The sequence below is a fragment of the Chenopodium album genome, chromosome 18 (assembly GCF_948465745.1).
Source record: "Chenopodium album chromosome 18, dcCheAlbu1.1, whole genome shotgun sequence".
NCBI classification, from domain to species: Eukaryota; Viridiplantae; Streptophyta; class Magnoliopsida; order Caryophyllales; family Amaranthaceae; genus Chenopodium; species Chenopodium album.
This window is the reverse complement of record NC_137851.1, coordinates 9,644,776-9,668,066: the sequence shown is the minus strand read 5'-3', so window position 1 is coordinate 9,668,066 and position 23,291 is coordinate 9,644,776. Positions and strand designations below refer to the sequence as shown.

Here is a 23,291-nt window from a genome sequence, read left to right as displayed (position 1 = left end):
ATGGATTTTGCATTTTGCAATCGTTTTTGTGTAGGCAAACTTTTTTTTTTTTTTTTTTTTTTTTTTTTTTTTTTTTTTTTTTTTTTTGTAATAGAGAATAAAGAGTCAAGTTGTCAAGGTAATTTAGTTCCCGTCTTAAATCATTAATACGGCCAATGCCTTTTATGCCTACCTGTCTTTTTTTTTTCTTTGAATGAATATGTGTGTGTTTTTTTTTTAAATAATTGAAATATATATATATATATATATATATATATATATATATATATATATATATATATATATATATATATATATATTATAACATGCTTGATAATTGGCTTAGATGGTTGAAAATTCAATTTTGTTACAAGTTGTTCGCGGTGTAAAGTAACACGGCATCATAAAATGTTATGTTACTCAAATGGCATTCTTGTAAATCTTAAGTCCTTGTCCATTCACCATTAAGACTTCCTCCATTGAAAAGTTTCCTACTTCTTCCCCCAATAATGCTTCCCCAACCTCGGCCACTATTGAAGCTTCCCCGATCTCCACCCACTTTCCACCATGGTCAACCCAAAGGGCAAGGGTGACTATGTTCACCATTGAAGCTCCCTCAACTGAGCTTGATTTTCAAATAAGTCGAATAGTTTCTATGTATTTTTTGAATATGGTTACCAATTCAGGACATAGTTTGATGCCTGAACGGTATGTGTTGTGGCCTTGTGGGCATAAAATCCATACATAGAAACTTAGAAGACTATGTGATAATTCAATGCTGCTTTGTTTGAATTGTTGACGACAATCAAACTTCAAGAAGAGTCTTGATTTAAACTCACCAGGGAAAAGATTACCACATATGCACAGAACATTGTTTATGCTCGTCACTTTGTATCAAGATGGCTGACAATTCCATCAATGGATGACGAACAACTTTCGTCTTCATTAAGCTTGGCACCTTTCAATCTGCAGAGTTTAAATCTGGGGAGAAGTTATTCAGTTTAGTTAATGGTCAGTCACAACAAGGTTTCTTTCTTTCACTCTGCAATAACCTTCTCTGTTTTTCCCCCACTAGATTTCCAACATTTAGATGCTTCAGTCTTGATTATGCTGTGCATTATTTAATTTTTCATTTAATCATGTTCAGCGGAGTTGCATGTCCAGTTTACTTGTCATGGATCAGACAAACTAAAGGCTATCTTCCTTATCCCTTGAGGCCATAAGGCGCAATGTGGTATCAAGCTTCCTCAGGATATCATAAACTACGGAGAAAACTTGATAGCAACCTACTTCTCTACTGAAGATTGCAGAGAAAAAACACTGGGTTCAATGATTTCCCCAACACAATCCATTGAATCAACTGTTTAGCGACACTACATGGTTGCCAACATGTATTGGATATGAGAGCTTCAAAATTGATGTATATGTACGACTACAATTAGTCCAAAAATCCTTCGATTTTGATTGACTGCATAAATAAACGTTCTAAACCAGTAACCATTGCAAAATTTCACACTTGTAACAAAAATTCCATTGGTTTCCCCCCATTAGTCAAACATGTGAGGAAGAGGCCTTGCGGCCATGAAAGCATCCACCATCTGGAAGTCAAAAGAGCAATGTTAGAAAAGGATAATTTGACTATTACACGGGCTTGTTGTAAAACAAGCAACTAGTAAATCCAAGCATACATAAGCTGACAATTTAAAAGGAGGCCTCATTAGAAGTAACCAGAAATCCGAGTACAGGGTTAGTGAGAGATCAAGAATGACCACAGAATTTCATGATTACCAATTGGTTCAACAATTTTCCCAAGTCATACCACATATTAACCCTATTATCACCCCAGTTGTTCTTGTTTATATGTTTGAGGGTGGTGTTACACAGGTAGGAGTCCAAGGGAACAAGGACAACCATGAACTCCACCAGTATCATCTACAGGTGAAAGTCATCATGTACACAATTACTACAGGTGTTTTATTTTAAAACAAGGAGCAGACTCCACACCCATACAGGCATACAATGACTAAAGTTGCTTTTCTACACAAGAAGATCTTGTGGAGATGTATTTGGTTATTATTGACTTTTCACCATTATAGTGGTCAAGTTACAACTATAATATACATTTTATAACTGCTAGTGGAACTCATATTAATTGCTATATATCGAAAAGCACAGCAAATATTAAGTCATCACCTGCAATACACTGTTTCTGCAGTGCTGTTATCAGAACAATTAACATTACAGAAATTTCACCCCAAAAAAAAAAAAAAAAAAAAAAAAAAAAAAAAAAAAAAAAACATTACAGGAAAACCTCCCTAACAATTCAGATTAGAAGGTAGCAATTCCACATAAAAAGCTCACCTCATCAGTTACAGCGGCCCGAGCTCGTTGATGTCTTTCAACCATCTCTGATAAAACATCAATGAGCCGCTTCTTTACCTCACCTGTCAGCATCCTTCCAGCACCATATTCCTGGAGGAATAAAGCTTAGCATTTTTCTCGGGAGGAAGAAGAAATATGATGATAAAAAGTGAAAGTCCCAATTATAAAAAGGATTTAGATACATGGACTAATGTGATGATTATCTTACTGTTTTAACATGCTCAAGCTCAGCATCATCCTCCAAGAAAAATCCCAGATACTTGACTGGTATGTCCACCTGGTTAACAATGAGAGCAATATTATATATTAGAGCTAGAACAAAGAATCAAATTCACCATCACATATAACATTGTCTAGTTTTAAAATTACACTTCACCCTGCCATTACAGCGAACAAATATACAGACAAGGAAATAGGACACCAACAGAGAGCAAAAAATTTGTACAAACATTGAAGAGCAAATCCTTTGAACAACAAAATAGAATGAGCACATACTCTTAAATAAAAACATAAAAAGGCAGTACAGTAAAAGAAAAAAGAAATATTATATGCCATTCTTCTAGGTACACAGATGCAGCAATGGCCTACAATAATAAGACATGTTGTACTGTTGGATAAAGAATAGCTACCAAAAACAGGATTGACGATTAAAAAGATTATAGTAACATCATTGTACTCCATGACACTACTTTCATCACCAAATACATCATGGTTTTCAAAAACAGCTAGTGACAAACCTTTTCAGCTTCTAGCACAGGTCACAAATCCGATGCAGCAAGCAACTAAACGCAACAGAAAAACAAACAGCGAAGTACCTCTAAATTAGCTCCATACTTTCGGTGATTTTCAATAGAATCTTGCCCGCCAGAAAAAGCATATCGATTCACCTGCAGCAGCAAAAGAGAGTCTAACAATCAAAAAATAAAGCAGATGAAATAGTGCTAAAGCTTAATACTTAGCAAGATAGGATAGCCATGCATAAGCTCCTTTAGAGATTATAGATATACTTATCCAGGAAGAACTTAAACACTACTACCCCTTCCCTACAAAATAGTTTTGGATACCTCATCCTTGAGTAATAGACCACATATCTAAAATAAGCCATGCGAAAATATTGTCTACATGATATAATAAGTAATTAAATTTAAATGAAATGAAGGATTGCTGTGGCATTTTAACTCAATTTCATACAAAAATGACCCCGGGTCAAATGTACCCTATTATTAGGAAAAAGGAGAGTACTAGTTTATTCTGAATTAGTAGACATAAGGTTCAATGTATTTAGTCCTGATAACTCTTTTCTAAATCAAATTCCCTAGACCTATGAAACATTTTATAACTCTGTGATCCAACCGCTCAAGGTGATAAATAGTCGCATATATTCCTCCTAAACAATGGGGAATGCCTTCATCCCTTAAATATTTATAAAGTTACAGCTTAGTTTGACATATTATTCAGTCAGTGCCCCAGAAAGATTTGCGAGGTAGTGGCTGAGGAGTACATTACAAACCTTATTTTTGATGTCTTTTGCAGTATCAGTCACATATATGGCAGAATTAGGATCACTTCCAGACATTTTGCCAGCCTCGCCCTGAAATATTCAAAGCATTTAAACAGTTTCTCATTTCAAGCATGAAGTCTTATTCATAACAAATAATCCTGCAGAGAAGTAACATCTTTTTTTTTTTTTTTTTTTGTATGGGAAGAGAACAAGAAATAGGTATGGAGAAATCCAACTAATAAACATGTATAAGCTTTGGCTAATGAGAAGAAAACTAATATATATATATATATATATATATATATATATATATGACATTCCACAGCTATGTATACAAATTACAGATACTGTAGAAATATGACTTTACCCAATTTGCATTTAAGAAAAGCATAAATTTTCAACACATATAAATTCCCACAACTTCAGACAGGTGCTCCAAGGAGCCCCGACCTACCATCCAAACGACCTAGAGACAGTAATACAGTGGAGCTGTATGATTCGTGCTAGATAGGTGAACAATCATACAACTAAAATAAAACAAACTATCATACTATTGAAAAAGCACAGTAGTACATGGTATCATATACTCCCTCATCATTGTTAAGTTTTCACCTGATACCTTAAAGTCCATGTTCTTATTTTACATAATATCATGTTTGGCACAAAAAAAAAAACCTCTTTTATTCTTCCTTACCCCATCAGGTTGGTCCACTAAATCTATTAAATAACATCCATGTTTCTAAACAACATTTTCTTTTCTATCCAAAAAGTCAAAAGGGACCAATTTTCCACCAGCTCCCACTGTAGTTAATGCAAAAGAGCTTAATGGAACGCAGGGAGTATCATGGTGCTACTGCAAATATAAGAATACATTCTAATAGACCTTATTTATCATGTGTGTATATATGAATACATTCTAATAGACCATGTAATCAGAGACCAACTAGAACAGAAATTAGCAAGGCAAGTTGTTTCTATGCACAATAATAAGGATATTTTTAGCCAAAGTAATACCAGATTATTTTTCCTACGAAAAAGAAATGGAAATTAAGTAATAAATCATCCGCCATTCTCAATAATTCTCACCATAAGAGAAACTAATTCATATTTCATCAGAATGGCTACAAACATTAGTATGATACAATGAATTAAATCGCTTAGAATCCTACATTCCCAAAACACCATGACCATAAACTCCTCAAAAAGCACAAGACATGTTCATATCATGTGTCAAAATTACCTGAAGTGCAGGAAAGAAGGAAGACTCGATCAATGCAGGTTTTTGATATCCTATCCGAGGAGCAACATCTCTTGCCATTCTGAAGTAAGGATCCTGGAAAATGACAAAATGGAAAGCAGGACAAATTTGTCTCAGCAAAGAACTAGAGAAGTAGAGGAATAATAAGAATAGACACTTTCAAGACCCAACCTAAGAAGACAATCCGCAACATAAACAATCAGACCTGGTAACAGAGCATTATAGGTTAGTCGCTAGTAAGGGAAAACGAACATGAGGATCAGGGAGAGGATCTCCTTTATCAGGTGTTGATTTCAGATGACAGAGGGACTGGAACGAAAACCTTAATAAAAGTAAAGCAATCTTGAGAGGCCTTTCTCTAGCCTGGAGCCTAGAAAAGCAAAGTCCGATCTAAGAGACATACCAGGGACCTTGCACCTCTGCACCAAGGTCTTAACAGTACAGTGCCCTGACCCCTGTTCGAACACTAAGCAAATCAAGACCTGGGCTTGACATCCTTCGGGACTCAGGAAAATAGCCCAGACATTCACTCACTCTCACTCTCTCCACACACACACACACACACCTCTTCAATAAGAAAAAGCAAAAGGGTGGAAAATTCAGAAGAGGTAACACTGATGAAATTGCCAAAATGTCCTAACCCTAAGTTCAAACCCATCATCTTTCAAAAAAAAAAAAAAGTTAAAACCCATCATGACCCGATCATAAATTCAGCTTAAATGTCACATCATGCTGGAATTTCAGTCAATGCTCAACAAGAAAAAAATTACAAGATTTGAGACCCAATGCAAATCAATGTAAGCAACCAATCAAAACAAGCAAACCAGTAAAAGCAGAATGAAAGATTATTCAAAATTATAAAAATAAAAATGAAAAATTATGATAAGACCAGGTAAAAAGAATCAACCTGGTCAATTGCACAAGGAATCAAACACCGAACATTATCTTGGCCAGCAAATAGGTGAGGGAATGAACTGGAAAAGGCAGGAGCTGCCTGCACCCACAAAAAGTATCAGAAGCAAAAGTCAATCAATAAAAAAATTCAAATGATATGCTATATAAGAAACGAATGCAGGAGACAGTTTGAAATAGCTCATTTCACTCCAAAATTCTAATTAGAGCTCATCCTAATTACACAATATTGGATACCATTGACAATGGCACAGCGTAGAGGGGCCAGTTGACAGGGCATCAACTTGACCATTTTAACCAACAAGTATAAAGGAAATCATGGCTCCGGTAAAAAAGCAGATCAACAAAAGAGTATGACCATGATAACACAGCTCTGAATGGCAAGAGCCAATGAGACAGTATGGAAAAATCAAGAAACAATTGCCAAGACTTAAATTGACAGCAGAGAGTACCTCAGTTGTTGGAAAAAATACTTTGCCAATGTGATCTTCATTAGTAAAACCAAATATACCAAAAACCTGCCATAACCATCCAAAATCAGCTCATGAAATTCATAATTTGTGATAATCAAACATCTGCATAATAAGTCCAATCATTAAGCAAAATCTACCTTGTTTAGTGTGACACACTTGGCAATTTTGATCATATTCTGATAGAACTTTCTGTAGAAGAAGTTGGATTTAGTGCGAATTGCATTGGAAAAAATATATCACTACCTAATTTATACTTCTCCCAAATAGACTAAATTGATCCAAGATGCAATAAGAATATTTATTACTTCCAAGTAAGATCAATGAAATACACACCCACCAACAAAGTTAAAGTCGGTAAAAATGAATGTTCTGGACACGTCAAACCCACAGGCAATAATATCCTTGGCATTCTCACGTGCAAGCCTAATACTCTCTTCCACGGACAAGTTTTTCCACATGCATTTCTCATCATCTGTTAATTGGATCACCAAGGGCACCTTAAAAGCATCCTGTAGATACCTATACCCTTCAAGTATTAGTAATTTTAATGTACCAAAAAGAGAACAATAATGTGACAAATACTAGGACTCATGCTAACAGCTGCCTTGCTCTAAAAAGAAGGTTTACATAAAAATCAACAAAGAGCCTCAGTTCTAGTTAACACTGATCTACAAGAAATCAGGAAATATCAAATAAACCGTAAACATAATGGTTGGTTATGCACTGTAGATTAACATTTTCTGCAAACTTTTAATTGTGTACAGCAAAATCAAGACCTACATCAACATTGAGAGAAAAGATAATTATTCCTTACTCTTCCCCATTCCAACTGGACTACAATCAATCCACAATAATGAATTAAGTTCACTTAAAACAGAAGTATTAATAAATTACATAAACTTCTACACCTCAAGGCAACAACGTAGCACTAATTTTACACAAATACTACAAAAAGCCCAATTCAGTCACCTTAAATTAATGAAAGACTATCTCATAGCATGACATAAACTTAAATAACTTATTCACCTAAAATTCCTTTAAAAATTCATCACAAATTAAATTAGCTCATAATTCATCACCAAAAAGTTGAATTTCAACTATACAACAGCAATTTCAGGAAAAAATTATGCTATCAAACACAGAAACTATAATTTTTACTAAAACTAAAAAAGGAGAGAGAAAATAGTACTTTGTGAACATGAAAGGTACCAAATGCCCCAAATGCAGCGCTTCGGAGGAAGGTCCTCGACCAGTATACAAGTAAAACTTCTCCCCTCTTTCATATGCATCAAGTATCTCACTCAAATCACTGCAAAATCAGGAAATTAATCAAACACCAAAAATCAGAAAATTAATCAGCAAAATTAAACAAATATAAAGAGAGAAAGAAAGACCGGTGAGCAAAGAAGACGCCACGGCGGAGGAAGACGTGAGCAGGACGACCAGTGAGGCGTTCAACACGTTCGATAAGAGTAGAATCAAGGCGTTGGCAGCCAAACTGGTCAATTAGTTTATCATAGTCAATTTTGCAGCCTTCTTTCGCGGATACTTCCCATGGAGTCACTACTTGTCCATTTTCTTCGTCTCCTTTTACCTCCATCTTCTCACCGTCATTTGCCATTGAAAATGCTTAAGCTTTCCAGTGCCAAATCCAAGAATCTTGCTTACGAATACAAAATCTTCAAATAAATACAATGAAATCAAATAGCCTAATCCAAAATACATATCAAAATTCAAAACTATTTATTCCAGTCTGCACTTATGCAAATACAATAACTTAAAATAAATTACACTAGAACCCAATAAGTCTTCATGTTTTGAAATCAATATACATACACTTCCTTTGTTCTCAAAAATTTGTAACTTTCCCTAATTTCTAATTATCATATTAATAACTACATACCCATTTTGGTTAATTAATTCTAATATTCAAAGATTTTACCTTTTATACACCCATTTTGGTTAATTAATTCTAATATTTAAAGATTTTAAATTTACATTATGTTCTACTCGTAGTTTAATTTTGTAAATCCAAATTCATACATTTCAATCCCTGAGCCATGTTACAAGGAGAAAAGATCCATTTTCATAGTAATTTCCTTGAACCAATTGTTTGTAAGTTTTTTTGGATTATTTATTTTTATTTTGAAAATGGCTGAAATCAAATTAATTAAACTGAGTTTACAACAACACCCGGTCAAGTACTATCGTTTAGGGTTTTAGGCAGGCTCGACTCGAGTTTGACGCGAAGAACGAGCTTCGAATCCGAAGCTCGGGTTCCAATGGCCTCAAATAGTTTCCACTAAGGTAGAAGGCTCGATTAGGGCCGAAAAAAAACAGGTCATTAACAATCAAATTTGACTCAATTATGAATCAAATTAGGCTAAAAAAATCACATAAAATACTTCTGGATTAAGTATCAATCTAAATTGAACACAGAAAATTCCTAGAAACAAAAGCATTCATTGTACCATTTCATAGCTTCAGTAATTATAAACAATAGTTCCAGAATCCCTCATAATATGAACCCTACATTGACTATACTGAAAATTAAATTAACGATAGTGTTGATTAAACCCTAGATTATGAAAAACAATCTTACCTCAGTAGCTGGTTTAATGGAGGAGAAAAAGCTCAGAAGCCACTTCAATGGGGGATTCAAAGTACGGCGGTACGCTTCAATAATATCAACGGTCTTTATCTTATTTTAAAGTTTCTTTTTGGTTTTTTTTTTGTTTTTACTTTTAGGTGAAATTTGAGGTAGTTGGATACCAGTTATTCAGGGATCTTTTATCAATGACTAATTTAACATGTTTCCAAAAAAAAAAAAAAAAAAAAAAAAAAAAAAAACTAATTTAACAAACTTATTTACAAAATAAATATTTACTACATAAAAAATTTTATTCATGATTATACTATCGATGCCTCGATGGAAATAATATGTACCTATATGATTTTGCTTTATCTATCTCTCTTTCTTTACAACATTTTTTTTCAATAATTGTAGAAATTAAATAGTACGAAGTAAATATCAAATTGAAACGAGGGAATTACTTGTATTAGATTAAACCTTCTTATCATAGTTTATATTTGATTACTCATTAGGACATTGCCTTTTGTTTCTGGGTCATTCCATCCACGATCAACTCTTTTTACCAAGTTGACACCATCAAATTCTTCAAAGCTACACACCACACCATGAGTGTATCGACCGTATCCAACCTCAAATTAGAAGCATCTTTTCTCTTACTTATTGTGTACCCTCTACTTCCATTCTTGACACTAACATATTTGCTATGTTATTATTAACATATTTGCTATGCTTTTACTTCTATTCTATAAATATTAAAAATGCATCTAAGTCATGCGGAATAAAACGTGAGTTATACCTAGCAATAAATCCAATAATAAGGGCTTTGTTCTGATTGACTGAACCGAGTTGAACTAAACAGAACTTATTGGAACTGAATTGAACTGAGAGAAGAAATTAAGAACTGAATTGAATATTTTATGAGAGAAGGAAATTAAGAACTGAACTGAAATTATTGGAGCTGAACTGAACTGAAAATAAGTTGAAGAGAACAGGTCCTAAGTTCACATATGAGACATGGATTTTCTCATTTCGAGGGTGCCCAGATTACTCATATTGAGTAACAAAATGTGCTACTCAAATGACATTGTTGTAATTCTTAAGTCTTTATCCTTCGTCCTTCTTCCTCCACTATTAAACTCCCGTCGTTGAAAAAAGCTTCCTTTCTATTTAGTGCACTAGTAGATCGGCATGGGACTTTTTTAATTATTATTTTTTAATTAACACGTATAAGTTAATTTACTTTAATATTAAAATAAATTTATTATTAAAAAAAAAACTTATTTGTCAAACGAATATTTTTAAATACGCATTTTACTATGTATAATATTCTGCAAAGATACATCAAATCTATGTTAATAAAAAATTTGTTTTATACTTTAGTTTTTATTTGGCAGTATATACATAAAAGACCTATCAAATATTTTATTTATGTATACAATTAATTTTATATATGGAATTTTTAAAATAAAAAAAAAATTAAAAATAAGGAACAGATCAGGAAATGACACGTATTGCTGGTGTGTCTTTTAGTATATATTTATTGATTTATTGATAATTGATTATTGATGATTGATTGATTAATTTTTTTTTTTTGTTTAAAACAACCCAATCCCACTAATTCACATAATTAACCACTAATTTCATCTAAATACTAAAACTTATTAACTTCCACTTAACTATTATAATTAAAATAATTAATAAATTTTTTTAAAAAAAAAAAAAAAAAAACCACCACCCCCACCACCAGTCAGCCACCCCTCTCCCTTCCCCTGGCAGCAGCCCCTCCCCCAATTGAGCCACCAACTTGAACCACTCACCGTCGGTGACCCATCTCCACCGCCAGCCACTCCCTTACTTTTCCTCTATCGCCAAATCAGAGGCACTAGCATCGATCATCTGCTTCGAAAGAACATCACAAGGCTCGAATGCATCATCAACATCGACATTGTTCCCCAATTTCGACATCTTTTCCTCATTTTCCCTCAACCACCCTTTCAATTGCAATTGCATTTGTCAACACCAATTACAATTGCTGTTCCAGCCCGCCCTTCTCTTCCAACATCTCTTTCAACCCCTTATTAATCTGCTCCTCCCGCTGTCTCAAATTCGCTTGGGCACTAAATAAACCTTCCATTTACGGCGATGGCGGGAAAACCCTCGGATCCGCCATCCAAGGATGCCCAACAGACCCAGAACCCATCGAACCCGAATACCCAGAATTCGGCAAAACCCCAGAATCCCCATGACTATGACTATGATTTTGATTTCTGATTAGCACTCGGTAAAGGGAGGAGGTCGGACGGAAGTGGAGGTGGGTTGCTGACGGTGGGAGGTTTAAGGCGGCGGCTCAGTTGAGGGAAGGGGCTGCTGCCAAGGATGGGGGAAAGGGAGAGGGGGTGGCTGGCTGGTGGTGAGGGTGGTGGTTTGTTTTTTCAAAAAAAAATTTATTAGTCAATCGACTACAATCCTCTAAAAGCCAAATTCTCAAATCTCATGCATTGGTTTTTTTTTGTTAGGCTATAAACTCCAATATAATAACTTCTAGTTCTCCATTTTTTCTAATAACTTCCACATTTTCTATTGTTTTTCTCTCTAAATACACATGTTATGTATATACCGTGCGTTAGCACGAATACAATCTAATTAGAAGAAATTAATAGTTAATTAAGTGAATTAGTGTCACTAAGTTGTTTTAAACAAAAAATTTTAATTTCGGGTTTTCTTTCACGATAAAGTTTTTAAAAGTTTTTTTTTTCACAGGTTTTTTTTAACAAATTTGCCTTTTTTTTTTTATGTCAATTTTCCTTTTAAAATGTCCAATATTGGTAATTTAATACAATCCCAATCATCCATGACGATTTCATTCTGATGTTAGTATTAGAAAGCTCCCAAAATTTCTCCAGTACTAAAAAAAACTGATTAACCCCCCAAATCAGAGGAGGGAGAAAGACATGGAAGTTCAAATAGTGGAGGGCAGCGGCAGCGGAAGCGGCGGAGCAGCGTATACATTGAAACCAAGCCGATACAGCAACGAAGACATACTTTTCTGTATTGATGTTGACAACGAAAGTATGGTTGAAATGAAGAACACTGGCCCAAATGGAAGACCCATTACCCGACTTGATTCTATCAAACAATCCATTCTCTTATTCATCCATGCCAAACTCACCATTAATCCCAATCATCGTTTCGCCTTCGCTTCTCTTGCTAAATCTGCTTCTTGGGTGATTTTCTAATCTTGTTCTTCTTTTTTAAAATCAATTTTTGATTAGAATTTGATTGGTTGTTTAATTGTTTGGTAATTGAGTGTTTTATCCAGATGGGGTGGTTGGTTTGACGTTTCTTGATTGTGTTTTTTGGATTGATTGAGGGTTTTTGAGAATTTTGATTTCTGGGCGTTGAATTGCTGTTGTTTTTGTTGTCCAAATCGGAGATTGCACAGAGGACAATAGTGTAGACGGGATTCGATTGGCCCCCATTACTCTATATCTATACCTAAGCTAGCTGACATTAACTCTTAGTTTGATGGAAAAGGGATGTTTGTTTGTGTTCTCACTTCTCATGTGAGAGATTTTGGTTTTTTGATTGCTCAATGTTGATAATGTATGTTGATATATTGTTACCTGGAATAGTGAAGTGATGGGAGATGATCAAACTTGGACTCCTTTATAATGGTCTTCAAAAATTGTACTGGTTGGGAAGTAGTATGAGCATGGATTGACTTTGAAATGAGTAGATTATAGGCAACTTGATTTAGGATGTCGGGTTGTTCAAGTTGTGATTAGAGGCACAGGATATAGTTGGAAGTGGCTTTGTTTTAGATGCTCTTATATAAGTTCTCTGCTTAATAGTTTTGCTAGTTTGTCTTATCGAATAAAGATGGCTGATTGAGTGCAAATTGATTGGTTGTTGACTGATTTTGTTCGTAAGTTAGCTCTGTGCAATTGATATATTTATTCTTTTTTTTTTTAAGTCCTACCTTCTCCATTGTGGAAATTTGTGTTCGAATCAGATTGATACATATGTTGTCTTTAGCGGGTTATGTTAGACCCTATGCTACTGTGCTTAGCTATGCTTTGCTAAATACCTCAACTTGATGATTGTCCTTATTCTCATTTGTGAATCAATAATGCTTGATACTTTTTATGGGGCTTCATTTGGAACACTAGAAATGTAATTGAGTGCAGTGTGCATGAGATAGGTGAAGCCTCACTTATCTATCGCTTGACATTGCTGTGTTCAGCTCCTCTCTTGAATCATTTCTCGGCTCAAAAGGGATGGGCATGGCCTTATTGCTTTCATTTATTGAGAAGTGAACCTGAGATTAATTGTTATCCCTTCAGTTTATGTCTAAGCCAGTAAGCACAAGCAAGCTGTGAAATTAGTTGTTTCTCAGTTAGGTCTCAACTTGTAATTATTTTGATGACAACTTCTGCTGAATAAAGAATGGCTTTATGGTTGGAGAATTAAGAAGGTTCTTGTCGGGATATTTGCATGTTTCACTTCCGTATAAAAGCTGTAGCAGCTATGATTGATTGGTTGACTGGGTTTATGCTGTAGTAGTTGAGAGAGTCAATGATAATAAATTATAATTATCAATCTATGATATACTGATAATACCCTTTGGGATTGTTTTAGTTCTCCTTCAGCTTGGCATTAACTTATGCAAGTCTAATAGAACAAATACCAATTTTTTCCATGCCTCTTGCAATTTTTTTTTCTTATGGATGGAGTGGGTTTGAGGTTTCATTCAGCTTTAAGGGTGTTATTTAAAAGTTAAATTTACCTGTTGTTTCTGTTTCTGAAGGTACGAAAGGAGTTTACAAGTGAAGTTGATTCTGCAATCACTGCATTTCGATAGTTGTCTGTGAGCTCATCAGGAGGTCAGGCAGACCTTTCCCAGTTATTTCGAGTTGCTGCTCATGAAGCAAAAAAATCTCGGTCTCAAAGTCGAATATTAAGAGTGGTAAGCGAGTTCAGTTATTAACCATTGAATTTCGTACAGTGGACTGTTCATGAATTTGAAATGTTTGGTCATGTAATTGCTTGTCAGAAATCTTTGCTGATTGATTGTGCAGATAAACGTGAATCATAGTTAAGACTTCCACTTAAATTGTCACTTTTGATTTTGAATTATTAACTACATGTTGCATTTGACCTAGTTTTCTGGATTATTTTGGGTGCTTGTGTTATTGCATGCTGGAGTTGGTATAATTTTATGTTTACTAAACCAAGATGGGTTTTATATGCTTTGGTTGCTTCATGACCTTTTTTCTGCCTTCTCTCTTTCAAACTTGGAAAGGTCTCAAAACTTTGACATAACCTATTGGCTTTTTGGGAAACTCAGAGGGTTTTAGACTTCTAGCACATCATTTGTTTAGACTCTGTCCGCAACTTGTCTAACTCATCTTCAAACCCCTTGGCATGCCTTTAGATCTTGTTGTATTGCCGTTCATCTGTGCAACCACAATTTCAGTGGCCTATTGACCAAAAGCTCTTCACTCTGGATGTAATTTACCTTCATGACAAGCCAGGACCTGAGAATTGCCCCCAAAAAGTTTATGATGCTCTTGTAGAAGCCCTTGAACAAGTTACTGAGTATGAGGGCTACATCTTTGAAAGTGGTCAGGGCCTTCAACGCGTTCTTTTCCGTCACATGTGCTTGTTGTTGTCACACCCTCAGCAGCGTTGCTTGCAAGATGACCTTGATTTACCCATGTCACTGACTAAGAAATTGCCGGCAGCTGATGGTGCTCAGGCTGAAGATACCATCACTGTGTCCAGCCAATGAGAATGTTGATTGACTAGGTAGTTCGGGCATTCAACCAATGTTTTGAATATTTGTTGTAGTTGTCATCTTCAGACATTGTATCGTAGATAAAAAGAGACAGCTGCTGCTTTTCTAATTTTCATGTACTAAGTTATCTAGGCTTCCCTGTCTCTGTTTCTAAGTTGGCATTATGTAAATTCTGGAGCTTTTAACTGATGGCTTTTTACTGATGAAGTTCAGCAAGTGTAAAGTGAATTGTTTAGTAACTTCAAAAGATGTGCATTAGTATATTTCTAAGTGACCCTGTATGATGTATTGCTGTTGGTTGGTTGTTCTTGTGAGTGAATTAAACTTGCTATTAACTTCAAATGATGTGCATTATATTTATGTCTTCCATTTTTTTTTCTTCTTGTTTCCTCTTTAAGATCTTTAAGGACCCCTTAATGCTTTTTTCATACAAGTATATCGCATATGAGAGCTGATCAGATAATCCCTATTCCCAATTCCGTACGAGGTTTCAAGAACTTTCAATTCCAGATTCAACCTATTTACAAGCATAGATAGATAGACAACACATATTTTCTCAGTTTCACTGCTTCAATTTGGAAACTCCCCCCTCACTAATTCTAGTATATCCACTCTTAGTTTTAGATTCACTTGTAATTTTTACCAGTAGATTCTCTGGGGGGTGATAATGTTGCCTATATGAAAATCATGAATGAATATATGACACGATAATCTTACTTCAACATTGAAATAAGGACACATTAGCTTCTGTAAAGTCATACCCAAAGAAAAAGAAAAGTGGCAAACAAAAGTTATTTTTATTGATACTTTGGTAGAATCTGAATGACAATAGGTGCTATATACCTAGTTAAAATTCAATAGGAAAACAATCATAGATCATAAGCTTGGATCCTCAAGCCACAAATATGGTGCATATTCACTAAAATGTGGTGGCTCAACGAGATCAAGCTGATGAATATTTTCATCTGTCAAACTGAAGATGCCCATTTCAATCACGCCCCTCCTTTTGGACTTCAATCTTCTTCCAATAAAATCATGTGCTGCCCTATAATCATCAGTAAAATAAATAGAGTTGTGTTTGATGCCATGAGCAGACGATGCCTTTGTCGAAAAGGAGGAGTTGCAACCCACGAAAATCGCTACATCCCCCAAGTTAGGAACACTCTTAGCTTCACCATTGAAACATTTCGAATACCTTAAATGACACAGTCTGTAAAGATTTAGCAACCTTCACTCTAACCCTACAAACGACTAACAATCGATTCTCTGATTCAACCAAGTAGTATACTACACTCATCTTTTTAGGACATTGGTAGGGCGAATAATCATTGGGCAACTGGCCATCAAGAACAGCAACCTCCCGCTCGTGAGGACAACCTGAGTGGTCTAATTCGTAAAACCATATGGTTCCACCATCATCAACGCTATAAAAGTTTCCCTTGTAAAAAATAAAATCATTATAGAAATCTACGAATTTACTATCTCCGTTCTCCAAAAGTGGTTCCCATTGATGATTGCCGTTCCTCCAGAAAGAGATGATCTCATGACGGCAACATAGGTTAGGAAAAGGCTCGGCCAAAACAAGGGCGATTGTGAAATCACTAGACGAGGATGGGTTCCCTGATAAGATGAATTTCTCAAATCATGTCACGCTATATGTATTGTAACTAAAACAATGGCAATGATGGTTCCAGAACCTAACCTGAGGAAGGTTTATTGTGGCATTAGACAACGGGTTGACAATGCACAGATTTTCACCGTCATCAGTGACAGACAGCAACCATCCATGCGACGATAACAGCTTTGTGTCGTCTTAGTTGGGGTTCAACGACAGAGGGAGGTTGACTTTGCGGACGTTGCGGTTATAGAGGCTGTAAAAGCGGCGTTGGTTCGAGGTATCATCGAGTTCGGGCAGCATTAGCCATACCGACTTTGGCTTGGGTGAAGATGGGAAAATAGGTTAATGTTGGCTCGAAACTTGGCTTGTTTTGCTGTTGTTCTCCAACGAGAACAGACGAAGCGGAAAGCTTCAAAGTCTTCTAAGAACAGGAGATGCTCAGCAATTATTATGACAATGTCGTTGGGTATATTGCCCCAATCTGCCATGTTTAGTTTTGAAAGGAATGTATGAATATGAATTTTATGATTTTGCAGTAATACCTCATGAGAGTTCATTCATTAACCATTATATAGGGAACAGTTTTTCAGGATTTCATTCTTTGCTGCCTACGGATTTTTTTTTTTTTTTTTTTCTTCGTTTTTTCTTTTTTAAAATTATATAACCCTAAATGAAACCCGTGCGATACACGGTTTGTTTGAATTTTTAATATATATATATATATATATATATATATATATATATATATATATATATATATGCTAAAATTTGTTATATATTTAGATAAAATTCCTAATATCAAAAGATAATATTTTATATTTAATTAATTTAAACTGGGAAATCTCATTCGTCAATTTTGCTTACGTGTCATTTAAATTATTTAATTCTAAAAGAAATTAATAATCTCGTATTTAATTGACTACCACGAAAATTTATTACCCTACACGACGCGCTGAAAAAATTAAATCCTACGTGCCCCTCTAAAAACGTGGGAAAAAACTCCTCTTTATATATAAACTAGTTTTGTGCCCCGTGCGATGCCCGGGTTGTTTATTGTATTTTGAGATAAATTTTTAATCTATATGTCAAATTTTAAAATATATCATAGATATAAAATTAGTTAGGGATTAATGTGCTTTTGTGACAATTTGTTACCTAGTAGAGTAGTAGACATGTAACTAATAATAATGTTGGTGGAAATGTTCGAATTAATACATTAAAAAAAAAAATTGTTCAAAACCCGTTGGGTTGACCCGAACCCAAAACTTTGGATAAGGGTTGAATATTTCTTGACTCGTAATCTGAAGTGACCCAATGCGAGATGACTCATTACCCGACCCTAATTGACATGTCTACATAGTAATAAAGTTCTATTAGATTGTGAAGTATATTATTTTAATTGATTAATATATATTATAAATACATATTTTACGCTTTGAATTAATTCCTTCGCTCTAAAAAAATATTATGATATAAAAGATAAATTTGTATGATATTTTTTAGAATTATAATCTCATTTTTTTTAATAAAATTATAATTTAATTTGTACATCTGAAATATTGATATTTTATCGAAAATAACACTCTAAATTACCAATTTTATCCTAAAATTCTATCCAAATGTAATTCTAAACTAACTTTTTTTTTTATTTTTTTTTATGTTATGAAATCTATTTAAATCTATCGCTGCCTCGTGACCTGGCTAAAAGTTTAGCTTTATATATTAGTTATATGATATGATATATTAGATTTTAGATTAAACATAGATATCCACATAATAAGTAGGTTTCAATAAAATAAGAAGTAAATCACAATTAATTATTAAAAAAAATTCACAATTAATCATCAATTAATCTTGGTAAAAAAAAAAAATAATCAATCAATTAATAGCTACGAAGTATATACTAAAAACAAAATCGGAACATTATAAAAAAGTAATTATAAGTATAATACTGTATTGTTATCTAAGATTCCTATAATATTATCATTTTTTCCTTTGTTTCAACTTCCTTATTTTGTAAACAAAGTTTATTCTATAATAATCGAAAGTTAATAAACTAAGTTAGGACTATTAGAAGAAACACAACCCCCTAAGTTGTGATTATTCCAGAATAATAAAAAATTAAGATTGTTTATAGAAAATCTATCGGACGAAATTGAGATTATTAAAATCAAATTCTTTATAGTTGTTTAAGTTGAAATTATTAAAATTAATTTTTCCTAATTTGTTTAACTATCAATAACTACGAATCCCACCGTGTTTTTTTTCCTTTTTCCAAGGCAATAAGTACCACGTTTCGCTTTGTATTGTTTTTTTCTTGAATAAAATATCCCATACTTTAGCATAAGTGCACTTTAGTTCATTACAAAATGTAGGCGTTGTTTGGTAAATCATGGACCTAGTTTGGTAGCCCTAATTATGACAATCATGTCCAGTCAAATTGTTGCAATGTTGCAATTAGGTGAAAAAAAAAGTCTTCCTACTTAAAAACCCTTTATTATTGACTTTTTCCAAGTGTGTCATCTTCTAAGAAAATAATAGATTGCCGTAAAAAAATAAAAAATAAAAAATAAAAAGTTATAGATTGTTACACTTAGACCATCATCACTCATAGTATAAAATTTATACCATCCCCCTCTCTCTACCACTTTCTCACTCCTCCACATCATCTATACCACAATACAATATACTTTCTCCAAAAACATCCCACCCATGGTATAAAAAAAGTTTACCACCACACTTTCTCTCTCCTATTTGTATTAATAATACACTTAATTTAATTATAATTATATTTCATTTTATTATTGGAATAACTAATTAACGTCTGTAAAGTTAATTAAATAAAATTAGCAATTTATATATTAAAAAGTGAATTCGAAAAAATATATAAAACTATATCAATATGGGTGTCTATGTGTAGCTCTTGAAAAATTATGAACAATGGTAATTTTTTCATAATTTTTTACTTTATAATTTTTTCTTAAAATGCAATTGAAAAAAAAAAATACATGATAACCAAGCCACATGGCGTGACCTGGTTGGTTCATGTTTCACGGGGACTAAATCAATTGTTTATCATGAGATGGTATATACCATCAAATGGTATAGTTTTATACCACCAATGTAGTAAAAAATTGCATGTTTTTGATCAGTTTTTACATCACGAGTGTTGATGCTCTTAGAGCAACCTTAACCATGAATAAATAAAATTGTTTGGGTTACTATTTAAATAAAATAATGTAAAAAAAATTAGATGATGGTGAATAGTGGGATGAACAAGTATGAAGGGTTTGGTTTTCCAAACCATTCATGAAAATTGTTTGTCCATCCATGAGATTATAATATTATTATTTATGTAAGTATTTTAATTTTTAATAAAAGATTAATTGAGGTGTGGTAGGTGAATAGTAACATGAACACTTTTTTTATTTATTTATTTATGGTTAAGAGGAGGATTTTGTAAATTATTTGTTTGGTTTATGTATATGAGAGAGAAAATATTTTTTTAATGAATAGTAACGTGAATAATTTTTTTTTTTTTTTTTTTTTTTTTTTTTTTTTTTTGCATGAATAAGGATGCTCTTAAGAACCAAACACCCTTAAATGGGTAACTAGTATCCCATCTCAAAATTCCCTTGTTTTTTTTAGTGCAAATTTCTATTGTTGGTACTTGTAGACTTGTAGTAATTCGTACGAGTGTAGATTTTAGAAAGCTCCAAAATCTGGAGTAAAAATTAAAATCGGTAAACACCCATAGGAGAGAGATAAAAAAATTAAAAATGGAAGACATACTTTTCTGGCTTGATGTTGTTTTGGTTGAAAGGAAGAACTCTGGACCTAATGGAATGGAAGACCCATTACCCGACTTGATTCTATCAAACAATCCCAATCATTGTTTCGCCTTTGGTTCTCTCTCTAAATATGCTTTCTGGGTAATTTTCTAATCTTGTACTTCTTTTTTTTCAGTCAATTTTTGGTTATAATTTTATTAATTGTTCAATTGTTTGGTAATTTAGTGTTTTACCCAGATGGGGTTGGTGGTTTGATGATGTTTGTTGATTGTGTTTTTTGAAATTGATTGAGAATTTATTTTTCTGGGTTTTAAAATGCAGTTGTTTTTGTTGCTTAGGTAAGAAATTTTGTATGCTGATCAGTAATGTTTCTACCAATTTTTGCATTCTGTTGCTCTTAGAGATGGAGTGGTTTTGGGGTTTCATTCAGCCATAAGTCCATAAGGGTATTAATGTATTGTCCAGAAGTTAAATTTACCTGTTATATTCTGTTTCTGAAGGTGAGAAAGGAGTTTTCAAGTGAAGTTGATTCTGCAATTGCTGCATTTCGGGGATTGTCCGTGAGCTCATCAGTAGCTCAGGCAGACCTTACTCAGTTATTCCGAATTGCTGCGCACCAATCGAAAAAATCCCAGTCTTAAGATCAAATATTAAGAGTGGTATGTGAGTAGAGTGAGTTCAATTATTAACCATTGAATTTGAAAAGTCTGATCTTGTGATTGCTTGTCAGAAATCTTTGCTGATTGATTATGCAGATAAACATGAATCATTATTGTTATATACTTAGACCTCCCCTAAATTGGCATTTTTGATTTTGGATGATTGATTAACTCATTGTTGAGTATTCATGTTGCATTTGGACTATTTTTCTGGATTATTTTGGGTACTTGTGTTGTTGCTGGTTGAGTTGGTATAATTATATGTTTACAATTTACTGAAACGAGCCTCTTCTCTCGGAGATCATGTTTCACTTTCTTTCGATTCCATATTGCACAATGGGGATCACTAAAGTCTTATATGCTTTGCCTGCTTCATGATCTTGTTTCTGTCTTCTCTCTTTCACACATGGAAAAGTCTAAAAACTTTGACATAATTTATTTGGCTTTCTGGAAACTCAAAGGGTTTTAGATGTCTAGCTTATCATTTGTTTAGACTCTATCAGCAATTTGTCTGACTCTGTCTTTAAATCCCTCAGCATTTTGTTAGATCTTGCTGTATTGCCATTCATATGTGCAACTACAATTTCAGTGGCCTACCAATTAAAACCTCTTCACTCTGGATGTAGTTTACCTTCATGACAAGCCAGGACTTGAATATTGCCCCCAAAAAGTTTATGATGCTTGTAGAAGCCCTTGAACAAGTTACTGACTATGAAGGCTACATCTTTGAAAGTGGTCAGGGCCTTCAACGCGTTCTTTTCCATCACATGTGCATGTTGTTATCGCACCCTCAGCAACGTTGCTTGCAAGATGACCTTGATTTACCCATGGCACTAACTAAGAAATTGCTGGCAACTGATGTTGCTCAAAGATACCATCATTGTGTTCAGCCAATGAATATTTGTTGTAGTTGTCATCTTCAGCCAATGAAAAGAGACAGTTGCTGCTTTTCTGATTTCCATGTACTAAGTTGCCTAAGCATCCCTGTCTCTCTATGTAAATTCTGGAGCTTTCAATTGATGAAGTTCAGCAAGAGTAATTTTTAGTAAATTTCTATCAGTGACCTTTTTACCCCTGTATGATGTGTTGATGTTGGTTTGTTCTTAAGAATGAATAACTTGCTAGTTATACATTAAATCAGCTAGGTCTGTCTCCCTTGCATGTATGCTTCTTCCTAGGTTTGGTCCTAGGTTGTCCCTGTGGGCTGTGGAAGATGGAAGCTGGTACCACTAGACTCGAGGGTGTTCAGTAGTCGATGATTATATCGACTAAATATAGAGTTGGAGATCTCAGGAAAACTAAATTACTATGCTTATTGTGTCTGGGTTGATAAATATATTCTCATACTCCTTTCAAAAAATAATTAAGGGCTAAATCCTAGTATGTATCAGCATACAGGGTAAAAAAAAGAAAAGGGTATTTCAGAATTCAGAGTTTTTGCCAGATGATCACTTCACTAATTGATTTGTAGTTTGAATATTTCATATGATGTAAGAGGTTTTGTTCGAGGAATAAAGATTTGTAACAAAAAATAACGCATCAAAATGGTTTCCATTCTCATTAGATATTTGTTTGTCAAAATAAATATTGGTACTTTACAATACTGTCGTAGAATCTCCCTTACATGCGTGAACCTAAGCTGTTTTGTCTTTGTATTTGAAGGGCTATGGATCAGAAAATTTGTGGAGCATTTGATGGTCATGGGACTCATGGAATAGAAGGTCATCTAGTGAGCAAGGATATCATATGCCGCTTCCAATTGTTAATAATACTTCAGCAAAAATATGGAGTGTCCAAATCACAAAGAAAGTTACAGCGAAAGTTATCAATCAACAGAGAGTTGAAGGAGGATAGCAAATTAGTTCTTTCATGCTTGAAGAAGATTTGATCCTTACAGGTATTGCACATTCAACTTTTCCTGCAATATTTGCAGTCTGCCAGTTAGTGCCTTTTCCCGTCCTAATGGTTTAGTTCTTTCAATTCATGGCCTTCAATTAATTTGTTTTCCTTTAACTTCACTATATACTTGTATAGTTGTATGAATGGAATCTCAACTGGACTTGTATGTATATATATGTATAGTGAAATTCTTTTTCAACACGATTCTCTGAGGGTTATAAATCTTATAATGTTGCCTATATGAAAATCATGAATTAAAATCTGATAATAGGACTTCGATATGTGAAATACTTAGAGGTGTTTGTGTAATGCAGAGCTCACATTGGAAATAAAAATTAGCTTTGATGCTTCTTAAAGGAAGCATTAGCTTCTGTAAAGTCATACCCCCCCCCCCCCCACCCCCCCCACCCCCCAAAAAAAAAAAGAAAA

General features: G+C 34.0%; 2 protein-coding genes, 1 long non-coding RNA gene and 1 pseudogene across 5 annotated transcripts; 2 read left to right on the top strand and 2 right to left on the bottom strand.

Moving 5' to 3' along the window:
• Positions 1 to 1,309: 1,309 nt before the first annotated feature.
• LOC145593024 (tryptophan--tRNA ligase, cytoplasmic-like) lies at positions 1,310 to 9,239 on the bottom strand. Its single transcript, XM_081649535.1, has 13 exons — positions 9,108 to 9,239; positions 7,900 to 8,184; positions 7,695 to 7,814; positions 6,839 to 7,024; positions 6,643 to 6,694; positions 6,485 to 6,550; positions 6,028 to 6,114; positions 5,103 to 5,195; positions 3,872 to 3,952; positions 3,177 to 3,248; positions 2,570 to 2,638; positions 2,341 to 2,451; positions 1,310 to 1,577 (listed from the first exon to the last, which is right to left on the bottom strand). Exons 2-13 carry the CDS (start codon positions 8,124 to 8,126, stop codon positions 1,527 to 1,529), a joined length of 1,215 nt encoding a protein of 404 aa, XP_081505661.1. The 5' UTR covers positions 8,127 to 8,184; positions 9,108 to 9,239; the 3' UTR covers positions 1,310 to 1,526.
• Positions 9,240 to 11,720: 2,481 nt separating this feature from the next.
• On the top strand, positions 11,721 to 15,194 carry LOC145593023 (uncharacterized; annotated as a pseudogene). Its single transcript, XR_014102519.1, has 3 exons — positions 11,721 to 12,322; positions 13,906 to 14,064; positions 14,533 to 15,194. The product of XR_014102519.1 is annotated as an uncharacterized LOC145593023 (transcript).
• Positions 15,195 to 15,771: 577 nt separating this feature from the next.
• On the bottom strand, positions 15,772 to 17,001 carry LOC145591766 (putative F-box protein At1g65770). The gene is made up of 3 exons (XM_081648269.1): positions 16,827 to 17,001; positions 16,152 to 16,515; positions 15,772 to 16,090 (listed from the first exon to the last, which is right to left on the bottom strand). The coding sequence occupies exons 1-3, from the start codon at positions 16,999 to 17,001 to the stop codon at positions 15,772 to 15,774; spliced, it is 858 nt and encodes a 285-aa protein (XP_081504395.1).
• A 2,909-nt stretch (positions 17,002 to 19,910) lies between these two features.
• On the top strand, positions 19,911 to 23,063 carry LOC145593022 (uncharacterized). Of its 2 annotated transcripts, none has more exons than XR_014102518.1 (3): positions 19,911 to 20,445; positions 20,805 to 20,963; positions 21,590 to 22,588. It is a non-coding gene; the product is annotated as an uncharacterized LOC145593022 (long non-coding RNA). The 2 variants fall into 2 exon arrangements; XR_014102516.1 differs by lacking the exon at positions 21,590 to 22,588 and adding an exon at positions 22,626 to 23,063 and having other exon boundaries at positions 19,917 to 20,445.
• The last annotated feature ends 228 nt before the right edge of the window (positions 23,064 to 23,291 follow it).